The sequence below is a fragment of the Biomphalaria glabrata genome, chromosome 5 (assembly GCF_947242115.1).
Source record: "Biomphalaria glabrata chromosome 5, xgBioGlab47.1, whole genome shotgun sequence".
NCBI lineage: Eukaryota > Metazoa > Mollusca > Gastropoda > Planorbidae > Biomphalaria > Biomphalaria glabrata.
Genome location: NC_074715.1, coordinates 23,642,902 through 23,657,967, shown reverse-complemented (window position 1 = coordinate 23,657,967; position 15,066 = coordinate 23,642,902). Strand labels below are relative to the sequence as shown.

Genomic DNA, 15,066 nt, shown 5'->3' with positions numbered 1-15,066 from the left:
AAAAAAAGATAAAATGTAGAAATAGTTTCTGAAGCAGGTTTCTGTTACATGACTTCAATATTTGACAACATTGAAGTTGAAGGAACTTTGTTTTGCTTGCAGCTTGACTTCGTTCTCCAGCATTCTAGCCTAGAATGTAGTTCTTGGTGTTCTCCTGTTCTCTGAGGAAGTGAGAGATTAACTTGTAGACATTGGGGTGATGACCGTCAATAGCTGAAATGCAATTCACTGAATTGTTTGTTCGTTGTAGATTGTCCTGTACTCGATCTCTAACATTACATAATGCTATCGGAAATATAGTTCTCTTCATACAAATTCAACATCTGGTGGAGCATCATTTAGTTCTTCAAAGGCAGTAGGCCTATTTATAGATAAGAAATCTGATCCCCAGCTTGAGTAATCCTGACACACCTAAGTTTGACAATGCCGCAGATAATCAAGATTTCTGATTATACTTTAACACACATGTGTAGCACACATATCAATATATACTAAAGCCTTGAATGGAGTCAACACATTTCCAAAACATATTTTTAGCGAGTTATTCATTTTTAACTTTGGTGAAAAAGGAGAATGAGATAAAGTTCTAAAGTACTCTCTCTGTAAGTATGCCATACTTAGAGATCTATGAAAATCAAACAAAAAAAAATGCTGCCCAATCAAAAGTTGATGAGAATAGAAACACAAATGTAATATTGAAATATATATTATTTATTATAGATCTATATAGTAAAAAGTTAAGAACTCATTTCTGCCTTGCAATCTATATAGGGCAGATGATGTAAGAGATGTATATAATAATGTTATAATTAGGTACTTAATGCTATCAAACTAGTTTGAATTTGTAAGTAAATAATTTTATCACAGAAAAGTGTGGGCTCATGAAACAATAATGAACAAAATGTAATACAGAATAAAAAAAAAGTATTTCTATTACTGCTAAAATGAACACTGAATTCAATTCTAACAGTTTTAGTTATGAATGAGATAGAGAGCCCTTCAAACAATAGAGTGGCTTATTGAGACCACATCAATAAATACATAGTAAAAACAAATAGAGTTTTAAGTTGCTATCACAGCTCATCATAACAATTCAAATAGAAACATGAAACAATGACACAAAAATAAATAGGCCCTACATGTATTTTATAAAACAGCTTCATCAAGTAATTAGATAATTTGTTTAAACATATAATTAATTTAAATGTATGTATAATTTACTTAAACTTTCTTGACTAAGTTCCTTGCTTGTTCTCCTTTAAATCTAGACACATCTATTGGATGAGAAAACACAATGAACTAATATTCAATAGTTTCTTTCAGAGGAAGAGTATGACTAATGCAGGGAATAGGTGGAGAGTGCAGAATCAATATCTCAACGGATTAAGTGAACTACTTGATAAAATATTTATATTTGGAAGTTTCTAGCCATTATCCCAATGACTCAAATTAACTTCTTGATAAAACATTTATATTTGGATGTTTGTAGCCATTATCTCAAATGAACTCCTTGATCAAACATTTATGTTTAGGTGTAGGTAAATGAAATCAATTGTGTGGTTGGACATTGTACATGACACACATTTCTCATATAAGCTACAGATACTCTTAAAATTTGAATACAGCAGTGGCAGGGATAAAATCATATGAAGTAGCTAAACATTGTTAATTTAGTGATTGGTTTTGTTTTCAATTGACTCACCAGATGTCTTTACTGACTGATCATCTTTGAGCTCTGATCCATGAAGAAAATATTGGGAGATGTTTATTAAAGCATCAGAATCATCAGACTCAGATTTAGTATCCTGTTTCCTGTTGAAGGTGAAACATTGAATCAGAACTATATGAAGAATCATCAGCAAAAGCATTTCTCAACAACAAGTCAACCTTCTTCAAGAGATAGATTTTTCTCCTAAGAAATTTAGAAGTTACAAAAATAAAAAGAATGTCTGTTGTGGACTATTAACTGCATATAATTAACAAATATTTGTTTAGCATGTTAAGAATACATAGTTCTCTGAATTACACAAAGATACTGTTTACAACTACAGATTAATACCATTATAATTGCTTCTGTCATTATTTCAAATATATATTTTTCTTTTACTAAATTATTTTTATTTTCTCATTTAATAAAACTATATGATGGTAGCCCTTTTTTTTTCTAAACACTGACTTAAAATGGAAAATGAATTTTAAAAACAAAATAATTATTTAAAATGTGAGTCAATTTTAATAGAAGTAAAGAAAATTATTCATTAACCATCAAAATAAAAAAATACTCAAAAGAGAAAATAAAAAAAAGAACATAATTAATTAAGAAATGGGTTAGTTTAATCTTATCCATAAAAATTAACTTCTAAATCTTTTTTCTACTCAAAAACTTTGGTTGAAAGCTGGCAAGTAGCAGTCAGGATTTGATTCTTTACTGGACAAATAGACTTTAAGGATATGAATCAACTCCAGCAGTTCCATAAACATTGGAACAACAATAAAACAAAAATCATCATGAACTAAGAATGCATTATTTGAATGAGCACATTAGCTTAGAATTTATTCAAATTGTAGACAAGTAGAATACAAAATCTTGCAAATAAAACAGAGCAGAAAAATAAAGTGTCAAAAATAAATGTAAAGGAATATTTTAATGTTGGAATAAAAACACACTGTTGTGTTCTTTCAACTGTTCAATTTTGTAGCTTGATGATAATTAGGAACTCAAAGCTCAATCAATAGTCCTTAGTGAGATCTGTCTCAGAGATGGGACTACCTCGATTCTTGATGTCAGTATTCTTCGATGGTGTTCTGTTTAAATCCTTATTGATCAAGGAAAGGTCTCTAGACAAATCTTTGGACTTGGAGCGTTCAAATTTTTTCCTTTCCTTCTCTCTCTGCTGCTCTGCAGCACTTTGTTGGGCAAAGACTGTCTTCCTGCAAAACTCCTTCCTGATGTTTGGCACTTCAATGTTCAAATAGTTCCTATACATAATGTAATCTTCAATATCATATTCTTTGGCTTCTGGCTCCACATCTGGGTCATCCTGATAGCCAGGCCTCTCCTCAACAGGTTGGTTGGGATACTGAGGGATACAACTAACAAGAAAGAAAGAAACAGAAAAAGAGTCATTTCTAGCATGTTGTCAGATTTCATCAGGGGTGGGCAAATTACGACCGTGGGCCACATGTGGCCCGCCAGAGTTTTATGCGGCCCACGTACACCTACAAAAATCAGGTGTACTCATGGATTATACAATGCAAATATATTACAAATAATATTGAAACTTCTGACTCTTTTTATTACTCCTGATGAAGAGGCTAATGAAACATTGTCCCTACAAGGCATTGAAAAAGTTTAAAGTAAACAAATATTTTTATTTCAAAACATTCAGTCAAAGATACAAACTCATTTATCAATACTATGAAGAACTGTGTTGAAAGTGTTAAGTTGGCATGGAACAAAACGGCAAGTGTAACAACTGACGGAGTCCGTGCTTTGACTGAGAAAAACAAATTAAAGAACAATATGCCAATCATAAACTCTAATCTGCATTGAATATCAAACATAGTATTGACCCAATTATCTCAGTGAGCAAACTTATCAGAGTTAGATGTCTTAACCACAGGCAGTTCAGGGAAATACTTAAAGATTTGGAAACAAAAAAATTACGATGTTTGGTACCACAGTAGTATCCGCTGATTTAACACGGGCAGGGTGTTGAGGAGAATATGGAATCTCAAGAAAGAAATTGTTATGTTCCTTGAAGGACATTGACTGACTTTGTTACTAATATTTCTAATGAAAAGAGGAAATCAGACTTCTAGTTTTACATTTGAAATGTTCCAATGGTTTGTTTTCACTTGAAATGTATGTGCATGATAAATCTTTTCAAACAGAGCTTTCACATCTCTCAAAGCAAGCAAGGGAAAACAGGTTTTGTCATTTTCTTTTGCTGGAAGGTGAAACTATTTCTAGTGAAATGGCTAAAATGTACAAGATTTATTTTGGGTTCCTTGATTTTGGAATTTGAAAGCAAATTTTAAGACATCAAGAGCTTGGAACCAGTTTTCAATCTCCTCAGCTTAGCATTTAATGCAGAAGCAGATTCAGCTCCAAAAGACATACCTCGAAGCAAATTATGATCTGTAAGAGAAGTTAGGGTCAGCCATTTCTTCCACAGGGGCTTTTTTGGATTCCAGAAGCTGTATTTCCACACTTTATAAAAAAAACTTCGCTGCTAAACTTTCACAATATTTGGCTGCACATAAATCTGTGAACCAGCATTTTTTCTTGTTTGAAAGTAAACAAGTATAAGAACAGGTCGATGCAGTCAGCATCACAATGATAACAACTAGTAAGCTAGTCCAACAGTTCCAAAACATTTTGCAGAGTGTAAACAGTTAATTACTTTACATTAAGTACAACTAACTGTAGATTTGTGGTGAAATGTTTTGATGTAAAAAGACAATGATAAAATAAAAATATTCGTCAAATGAGTTTCAGAGATCGTTAACTCTTGTTGCATTTCCTCTATTGCTAGTGTAAAAAAAAAATAAATATGTAAATACAGTATTAATGTGAATTAAAAGACATTATACACAGTTAGCTAGCAAATTTTTCTGTTTTGTAAGTACATGCTGCCCCCCATTCCCCAATTTTTTTTTATGCGGCCCTCGAAAGAAAAAGGTTGCCCACCCCTGAGCTACATGGATGACTGCTCTTTGTTTACATCAGTACATGATGATACATAAATATACATCAGCAGTTTTTTGGAAGCTCACAGACCATTGTTAAAGGATGTGCATGATCTGTATAAACTTTAAAAACTATCAAGTGATAATTGATGAGACGTTTGATTCTCTCTCCGCAAGCCAATCATTGAGAAGACCTGTTACATCACCCAACAAATAATTAAATTAAACTATATGCCTTAATAGTAGAGACCCAAAGTCATATGCTGTACACAGAGATGAATAACAACTAAAGAAAGAAGTTTCTATGGCCCTAGTCAACAGATACACTAGATACTGCTAAATATGTGTGCGTCAATATAAACGATATACCTTATTAATATTAAATACAATGCAACAATTCAATGAAAGTAGGTGTGTGACAATGAAAAACAAATAGCATGATCCACTAATAATCTCTCTTAATTAACATAAGCAATTATTTTTTTAAATTGTTCATAGCGAAAACAAATTCTTAGAAAAAAAATACTTGTTAATTTTATATTTCTCTTGTTTATTATAAAAGCACCATTTCTATTATCTGTTGTGATGCATTGCAGAGTACACAAGTTCATTTTTACATGAAATAGAGTCAAAGTAAGAAATATAGCTCCTCCTTTGTGGACAAAGATGAGCACAATCTCTTTTCTTATGAACACAAAGATGAGCACAATCTCTTTTCTTATGAACACAAAGATGAGCACAATCTCTTTTCTTATGAACACAAAGATGGCTATGGAGTCCAATCTTTGCTGTGAAAAGCCACATACACACAGGCTGCTTTTTTTCTCATGATCTTTTGTGATCTAGGTTCTTTGTTGATGGTTTATCTCTTTGTCTCATCTGAGATTCACAGCTTCCCACCATAAGGAGTGATCAAGAGTGAGCCTTTCCCAATCATGGATATAAATTTTGCATGCATTAAGAGACCCCTGAGAGCACTTAACAGCTAACAGCTCCCTCATTAAAAGTCATATGGGAAGCCATTCTCTAGCCTACCAACTATATGTCCAGCCCATCATAGCTGAAACCTCAATGCTGTGCCATGGATACTGTTCATCAATGACAACGGTAAGATCTCAAACTCTGGTATGTGGTCAAACCAATTCACCTGATGAATTTACTTAGAAGAAGTGGAAGGAGTTTAGCTTTTAGATGTGGTCTGAAACATATTAAAGTGAGGGGAGAGGTCTACAGCAATGTCAACTTCACATTTTGTAGATGCGCTGAGTCTGTTACATGCCCATACTTGTCCTGAAGTTTGCCAAAGGTGGCACTGGCATGAGCAACACATAAGTCTATCTCATCATCTAGGTTGACATTTACTGATATGGTATTTCCCAAATAGACAAAATATTTTTACGTTTTCTAGTTTCTGTCCATCTGGTTCCATGACAATTTTATTAGGAGGAGATTGGAGTAGAAATTTTGTCTTTTTTACATTGATAGGAAGGCCAAAATTGTTTTAAAACCTTGGCAGAGAGGGACAAGCTCTTTTAAGATCCTCTTCATTTGAGGCATTTAGGGCACAGTCATCTGCAAAATAGCAGATCTCTGATGCAATAAGTAGTGTTTATTTCCCTTTTTCAAAACCAAACAAAATAGTTAATTACCAATAATTAATTATTTAACTGTTTAATTTGTTGATTGATTCATGTTTTGTTAGGTACAACAAATAATTGAGTAAAATTTCCAGTTGATCTGAGAATGGGTGTGGGAGAAGTAATGTGTATGAAAATTGCACCAGACCAACAAACAGAATGAGTTGATATAAACTTTGTGAAAAAACAACAACATAAATACATCATAATACATACCGAATGGTTTGAGATCCTGAAAAATATTACCTTTTTTTTTTATTAGCATAAGAAATAACAGTTGCTAATTAATTTCTTTCTTTTTAAATAGATACATTAATCAATTGATAAATTATTTACTTGATGTTCTAGTATTATAACAAAAGTGAAATAGTATTTTCCTACAGCCATGTTGATATGGAATTAGAATATTAAGATTATCTAAGTGATTTATGCTTAAGAATTTGCCACTAATCATCCGCCAACGTGACAACAAGTGTGTGAATGTGTGACAACAAGTTGATGAATGTGAGCAGACTTTGCACATGTGACTACATGAAAACTAATTGACAAGTGTGGCCAGGCTTTATGCAGATCATGTGACTACAAGTATTATATTTCCAGTTTTCACAATACATTTAATCTACTAGACTTAAAGTAACAACTTTAATTTGTTTTGTTTTTTTACCTCTATCAGCAACTGTTACAAGCTGTAAAAAAAAAAATAAAAAATATAATTTTAAATATTAAACTTATACACATCTTGTGTTGGTACAAAATTACACTTTAAAAAAGTAGAGAGATCTGACCTTCATATTTTCTAAATCATAATTGCCCAGTGCATGCTGGTAGTTGACCCAGTCTTCCCAGGATCCTGTCAGCTGAAACTGTGCTTCTAGTTTACGTTTCCACTGTTCTTGTTCCTCCAGATAGGCAGAGTAGCTGAACCTGACATGATCTGTCTTCTCCTCACCCTCCTCTTCTCCTTTCTGATCCATTTCCTCAGAATATATGCCCATTTCAATACGCTGAAGGCGTTCCTGGTACATGATACAAAGAGTCATGTAGTACCATATGATGATCCAACATTTAAGGAAAATGCTAAAGAATATTAGAATAAAACAAAATATCAACAACTATTGAAAGATCTGTATCGTTACCTTTTCTCGTTGAGTCATAATTTCTTCTCTTCGAATTTTTTCCTTATAATCTGCAATGAGTCTGTGACGTTCAAGAGTTTTGAGAACTTTTGTGTCTGAGTCCATGTTGGCACGGAAATCACAAAAAGGTTGCCAATATTGTAATAAAATGCGAAACACAGCTAACTATGGGAGAAAAAAAAAATTTTTTAAATCCCCCCTAAAAAAAAGTGTAGACCTACATGTTCTAAACATCACTATTTACTGATATTCTCTTTAATGTTATTTTCCATTAAAACTTTTAATAATAAAACAGTACAAGTTGATGTTTAAAATAAATTTTTAAAAACATCCTTAGAAATTTCCATGAAGAATATATTATTATATATATATATTAAGAAAACAATTTCTTCAAAACTTGTTAAAGTAATTGTCTCTCAGTTCATAGAGTGATATTAATTTTTATCAAGTAAAGTAAGAAATAAACCTGAGCTTCACGAAAGAGGTAAGGGTTCTTCTCGTGCTTATGGTCCAGTATTTTGTCTGCCATTTCTTGTGGTATATCAATCTGCAGACTGGGTGGTATAGAGGAATCAATAAAACAGTTGATGATGGCTGAGACTTTTTGTTGTAATAAACCTTCATCTGTATGGGTATTGTGTAAATGCTGGAAGGAATCAATGGAAACAAAAGATTGATCAAAGATGCTGGTACCTTGTATATTGACACATGATGCAGTAAGAGTTTAATCTCATGTCTCAACACTTTGGCAGGATGTACACAAAAAATAGAATAAAATAACTCCTATTGATCAAAACAAATGATTTGTAGCTAAACATCTTGGCACTCACTAGCTTCTGTATCCTACTTTTGTTTCCTTATAACACAAATATAGTTCATCTCTCAAACTTTGCAGACATCCACTTCTGTCAGCCAGTGGACTGAGGGCTAGAAAGTACTGGCCAAAAGGAGCATTGTTGAAATGCAAGCAGTTTTATTGAAAGTAAAAAAAAAAAGGGGGGGGGGGGATCGACCAAAGTACTATGCGTCAACATTACAATTTGCAAGAAGTAATAAGAAAAAAGGGCCCAGTTTAAAAAAATACCATAGAGCCTATCAAATATTTCTAAATAAGAACTGAACCGGAAAAGAACAGCCAGATAATGTAAATACTGTAAATAAAACTATTTGTTAAGGCCAAGAGTTTGGGAGGGGAGGTCAAAGCTATAAATAAAAAAAAAAGGTAGGGAGTCCATGGCAAAATAAACAATATATAGTCTGGGCACAAATCAAAGGGCGTATCTGGTGGGTAATGCTAGTAATGAACTAAGATGGGAAATTACAATACAAGACACAATCAGTGCAATAAATATTTTCTTTATAAGAAGAAGACTCACAAAGGTTGTGGGGCACACATTTGAGAAAAAAGAAGAGCCTTTGCTGAAGACACGGGCAGATGATAAAAAGAAACCTTAATTAGACCCCTATGAACAACAGTTTGGCTGCATTAGATGTGTACATGCAGGGCGCAACTGGGTTTGTCATCAAGTGAAATACTGCACTCATCCTTAAATCCTCAGAATTGAAGACAATCTTTTATAATTTCATTCAAAAATATAATTTATCTGACACGTTGGTTGTATTTTTTTTTAATGATGATACACTTTTTACATTCTTCTCCTATAAAACCAGTACTAAGTGATGGTGTTAGGATTTCATTCAATCCTGATGACATTTAAAATATTATTAGGTAAACCAATGTGAAATGAGTAAGTAAACCAATGTGAAATGAGTAGGTAAACCAATGTGAAATGAGTAGAAATGAGTAGGTAAACCAATGTGAAATGAGTAGGTAAACCAATGTGAAATGAGTAGGTAAACCAATGTGAAATGAGTAAGTAAACCAATGTGAAATGAGTAGGTAAACCAATGTGAAATGAGTAGGTAAACCAACGTGAAATGAGTAGGTAAACCAATGTGAAATGAGTACAAGCTTATGAATAGTTTGTGTACACCAACCTACCTTATATTTCTCTACCTCTAACCAAAATAAAATGTCATTTTCCAGATGTTCTCCTTGCAGTGACACAAACTTCTGAAACTGTTGACATGTCAAAGGATTCAATAAAGCTTTATTGAACATGTAAATTTCTTTGGTAGAAGAAATCCATCTGCTCTCTAGAAGCTGAAAGTATAATGTTGATAGCTGTATCTCAAAATTAAAAATAAAGCTAACATTTAAAATATGGCAACTTAAAAATTATTTTAGGTCAATACTTATTTTTTTTTGTTTTCCAAATAGTTACAATTTTTTCTATATAACTAAATTATAACAAATATATTAAACATGTAAAATAACAAAAACCTATAAAAGGAAAACAAGAAAAACATTAAAAATACTTTTTAAAAAGACAATACCTCATTTAAACAACTTCTTGAGTGATTGTTTTTCTCTTAATAACTAATAAATGTTAGGTTTAAAAAAAATGTAACAATGTATAGATCTACTACACTTTATAATATTCCAATGATAAGTCTTTAGATCTAGAATTAGATGATGATGCACACAATTTTCCTGAACATTTATTTTTTAAACTCTCAAGGACTGCAGACCAACCCGAAGACGTATTGGCTGTTCAAGATAAATATTTTCTTGTTCTCTGTCCAAATTTAAATTTATTTATTTTTTTACTTTGAAAAATTAGAAAGGTCAAACTAGAGTTTTTCCAGTGTGACCAATAAGCTAGTCATTCTTTTCCCAAGTGTCAAATTTCTAGGAAAAATTGTTAGAGCCATTTTTGAGATTCCAATCTACCCACCCAGGTTTTAGGTTTTTGTTTCCAAGAAGTTACTTATTGAATAGAGGTATTGTAATAAAAACTTATAAAAATAACAATGCTGAGTTTAAAAAATTGCTATAAAAAAAAAAAAAAAAAGAAACCTAACATTTTTTAAAGCCAACATAATGTTTTCATTATTTCATTTCATTTTGCTTCTTGGACCATCATATTATTTTTTATGTTCTTTGTTCTTAACATATATATATTCAGCTGTTACTAAATTTACAAGTAGCTGTTCAAAAATATATAATTTTTTATAAAAAATTTATAGGTTCGAGTATTAGATCAAAGTCGCTCATTTTAACATTCAGAAATATCCTTTTTTTTTCCATTATCAACAATTTATAAGAGCATTTAGTGAAACTATTGAAAAATATATGAAATTGAATATTTTGTGTACATTGTATTAATGTTCTTATTACAGAAGTTCTATTTTGCTGAAATTAAATTGGTCAAAGCATCCAAAGTTCAAGTTTATAATTTCTATCTGATTACTCAATGATTGATCAAAAAAAAAAAGGTACCAATCTGTGCATGTCTCAAGACATGATCACTTAGGTTATGAACTGACACCAAAAGTTGAAGGCAGAGAAAACTGCATCAAAATGAACAGAAGAAAGGAACTAATATTGTTGTGATACCTTCTTGTCTGGAATCCCTGGTGTTGGCTCGCCAGTCACAGAGCTAAGTTTCTCCTAAACAAGACATCCAGACATCAAAGACAAACTTATAGCAAGTATAATATGAACACTAGTGGAAGATGGACCTGTTTCCATCACATTTCAGGGTGGCTTCCACAAATGTTCCTTACCTTCTATGCTGAGTTTACATAATGTTGCTATTCTGTGTATGCAGTCATGTGAGATATTGTCTAGTGATCATGTAAGGATGGTATGAATGTCTTTATGTGTATGTGACATATCAATTGCTAAATCACAGAAACAAATCAATAATGTTGCACTTCTCAATACATACAAAATGTGTTCACATTTCACATTTTTATCACCTACTTTCACATTTAGGAAGAAAATTTTAAACTTCAACACAGCTTGAAATTAGGTTGAGTAAAATCCCTCAAGCAGATTAAAAACAAATAAATTATTTGTACAATTTTAATGCTTAGAAGCAAAATACTTAAAAACCTTCTTAAGTTTTTCTCAAATACAGAATTTTCTAACTAGTGTAAAAAAAAGACATCTCTTAGAAATTATGTATGATTTTTGAATAGATTACAGTTTGAACATTCTAAAGCTCAGAAGATTCCTTTTAAAAACAAACACCTTGAGAAGTACAGCAGAACTGACCTTTTAAACTTACCTTGACAATAATATACATTTCTTCGTCTCTAGGGGAGATAGATAGCCTTGGAAGAGAGACAAATGAGCTTGAGGGTAATGCCATGCCTTCAGATGCAGACCAGCGATGACTAGGTTTTATTGAAAGTGAATGCTTTTTAATAGGTGGGAAAACAATATTGTCTATCTGACTATAATCTGGTGGCCCAGATTGGATATTAAAACTTTTATAAAACTTTTTTTCTGAGTCATCAATCACCTTGAGAACAGCCTGTGCCCGACGCTTCCTAGTAGCTAGTAGGTCATCTGTGCCCTCGGAGATGTCTTCTGCCGTGTTACGAGATTGGAAGCCTTTTGACAGTAAGAACAGGGGCAAATGTTTATTTTCCAACCTTTGACGGACATATTTTTGTGCTTCTAGTATAGAGCTACTGTGAGGTTTGTCTTCTAAAAACTTGCCCCAGCCTCCACCTAATTCCATTACCTGAACAGAAACAATTTGTGTTAATATCCAGATTATCTTTAAAAAATCAAAATTAAACAATTAAACACTGCTTTAAAGAAATATAAAAAAGAACAACTAATATATTTTAGTTGTTGGCAACTTCCTTAATATTTTGTGCATCAGTATTAAGTCTGCTAAAATATAAAATAGTCTATTATTTTTACTTTTAGTAAATTAAAAAATGCATAAAAGTTTATTTGAAAATTGTTTAAGCTATCAATTTTAAAAAGAATAGTTTCTATAACTGTGCAGATCATCTTAATTGATATTATTACAACTGTACTTGGGATCATTGAATGTTGGACAATGAAGTTCACCAATGGACTATTGGATTCTTTTTAAGGTTTTACTACCTGTTTAGTTCATATTAAAATCTGTTACCTAACTCAAAAAATATAGAATCAACATTTTGCAAAATTAATACCACCTCAACATCCCTAATAATAGGCAGCATTTACAGACCACCAAATTCTAGTTTAGAATACATGCAGGAACTATGTAATCAGATTACTACACTTAAAGAGACAAATAAAAATGCAGTTTTTTTGATTATGGGTGATTTCAACCTACCTGATATAAATTGGAAAACACTAACCATAGATAAACACTAAAACCTAAAGGACATAAATGAGCTTTTCATAGAAACTTTACACAGCCTAAGTTTAGATCAAATCATTAAAAAGCCAACTAGATTAAACAACACATTAGATCTCTTCTTAACCAACAGACCTGGATTAGTAGTTGATTATGATATTATCCCTGGTCTATCAGACCATGAGATCATAAAAATACACAGTCAGATAAAAGCAGTAGCCAATACAAAACCCAAAAGAAAAATCTTACTCTGGAATAAATGTAACCTAACACAACTACGTCAAGCTGCATTAAACTTTCAATAAACATTCTTATTAGAAAAAGACATTAACCAACCAGTCGATGACCTCTGGAATTTCATTAAAAACATCTTAAAAGCATTATAGAAAATCATATACCAACTAAATACGCATCAAACAAAATAAATAAATGCTGGTTAAATAATAGACTAAAGAAGCTTTGTAAACAGAAGGAAAACCTATATAGAAAATTTAAAGAAACTAATGCAGAAAGAGTTTACAAAAAGTATATAAAAATTAAACACTTAACCCAAAAAGTAAGCAGACAGCTGCAGAGTGAATATATAAACAATGTAATATCTAAAGATAACAACAAAAACCTATGGTCATACATTAAGCCTAAGAAAATGGAAACAACAGGCATAGCGCCATTAAAAGATGAACATAATATAATACATAATGATAATGAAACTAAAGCAAACATCCTAAACAAATACTTTGCATCAGCATTCTCAGCCCCAGGAGACAAAGACATATTACTGAATTTGAACCAAGTAGACAACATAGAAGATAAAGTATATCTATTAGCCAACACCAAACCAAATAAAGCTTCTGGACCTGATGGTATTCCAGCTAGATTACTCAAAGAACTAAGCAATGAGCTAGCCCCAGTGTTCAAAATACTCTTTCAGGCTTCACTTAACCAGGGGAGAGTACCAAAGACTGGAAAGAAGCTAATGTCACCCCCCTATTTAAAAAGGAGAAAAATCTGACCCAGGAAACTACAGACCAGTATCACTTACCAGCATCACATGTAAAATCCTAGAACACATAATATGTAGCAACATCATAAACCACTTAGACAAACATAATGTCCTCACACCATACCAACATGGCTTTAGGAAATATAGATCATGTGAAACACAACTAATAGGACTAATTGATGATTTTTTCAAAAGGTTTAGATAATAGTGAACAAATAAATGCTATCTTACTAGATTTTTCTAAGGCTTTTGACTAAGTTCACCACCATAGTTTGCTTAAAAAATTAAAATATTTCGGCATTAATGGTCCACTGCATCAGTGGATTAAAGATTTTCTGATAGGGAGAGAACAAACTGTAATAATAAATGGCTCTAAATCAACACCGATAACAGTAAACTCAGGTGTACCTCAAGGAACAGTCTTGGGTCCACTACTATTTTTAATTTACATAAATGATTTACCAAATTGCATTACTTCAGGAACAAAAGTACGATTATTTGCAGATGATTGCATAATATATAGAACAATAAAAACAACACAAGACACAGATATTTTACAAAGAGAATTAGATGAATTACAGAAATGGGAATCAAATTGGAGCATGTCTTTCCACCCAGAAAAATGTCAGTTGTTAAGAGTAACAAAAAAACTAAAACAAATTAATTCCACTTATCTTATTCATGGCAAACCAGTAACACAGACTAAAAACGCAAAATACCTAGGTGTTATAATAAATGAAAAACTGTCATGGAATCCACATATTGATGAAACTACAAAAAAACAAACAAAGCATTAGGATTTATTAAAAGAAATTTCTATAAATCAAATAAGAACATAAAACTAAAATGTTATTTAACCTTGGTTAGGCCAATAATAGAATATGCATCCTCTGTTTGGGACCCCTCAACTCAAGAAAACATTAAGAAACTAGAACAGACACAAAATAGAGCAGTGCGATTCATAACAAACGAATATTCACATTTGACTAGAGTAACACCTTTAGTAAAATCACTAAATTTAGAAAGCCTTCAGGACAGAAGGCTCAAAAGTAAAGTAGCAATAATACATAAAACACTGAACCATAATCTTCAAATACAAAAACAAAATTTAATAAAATACTCTGAAAGACACAAAGATAAAGGCACATTCCTCGTCCCATATGCTAGGACAAATTTGTACAAATACTCCTTCTTCCCTAGTGCTATTAGAGCATGGAATGGGTTGCCTGAGCTAGCCAGGAAAACCAGTGACTTGGCAGAATTTAAGTCATTGGTTAATATGCATGACTAAATGCATGACGCGTAGGACGTAATCATCTTCTTTTTTGAAGTAACGTCTGTATTATATAAGATAAGATAAGTTTTCTATCATTGTTCCATTATTT

At 32.0% G+C, this 15,066-nt stretch overlaps 1 protein-coding gene across 10 annotated transcripts in view; it reads right to left on the bottom strand.

Annotated features, from left to right (window-relative positions):
• Nucleotides 1-690: 690 nt before the first annotated feature.
• Nucleotides 691-15,066, bottom strand: part of LOC106065448 (regulator of G-protein signaling 22-like) — a 49,387-nt gene continuing 35,011 nt past the window's right edge. For 8 of the 10 annotated variants that reach the window (XM_013224272.2, XM_013224276.2, XM_013224277.2 and 5 more), the window contains exons 18-25: nucleotides 11,839-12,063; nucleotides 9,468-9,629; nucleotides 7,932-8,111; nucleotides 7,466-7,630; nucleotides 7,115-7,345; nucleotides 6,994-7,015; nucleotides 6,546-6,561; nucleotides 2,631-3,093 (exon numbers count right to left, since the gene is read on the bottom strand). In XM_013224272.2, coding sequence (XP_013079726.2) covers nucleotides 2,730-3,093; nucleotides 6,546-6,561; nucleotides 6,994-7,015; nucleotides 7,115-7,345; nucleotides 7,466-7,630; nucleotides 7,932-8,111; nucleotides 9,468-9,629; nucleotides 11,839-12,063 — 1,365 coding nt within the window. In that variant the 3' untranslated portion in view covers nucleotides 2,631-2,729. Of the gene's footprint in view, nucleotides 1,275-1,702; nucleotides 1,913-2,630; nucleotides 3,094-6,545; nucleotides 6,562-6,993; nucleotides 7,016-7,114; nucleotides 7,346-7,465; nucleotides 7,631-7,931; nucleotides 8,112-9,467; nucleotides 9,630-11,838; nucleotides 12,064-15,066 lie in introns of those variants that run through there. The other 2 variants (XR_008777818.1, XM_013224273.2) reach the window with 2 other exon arrangements.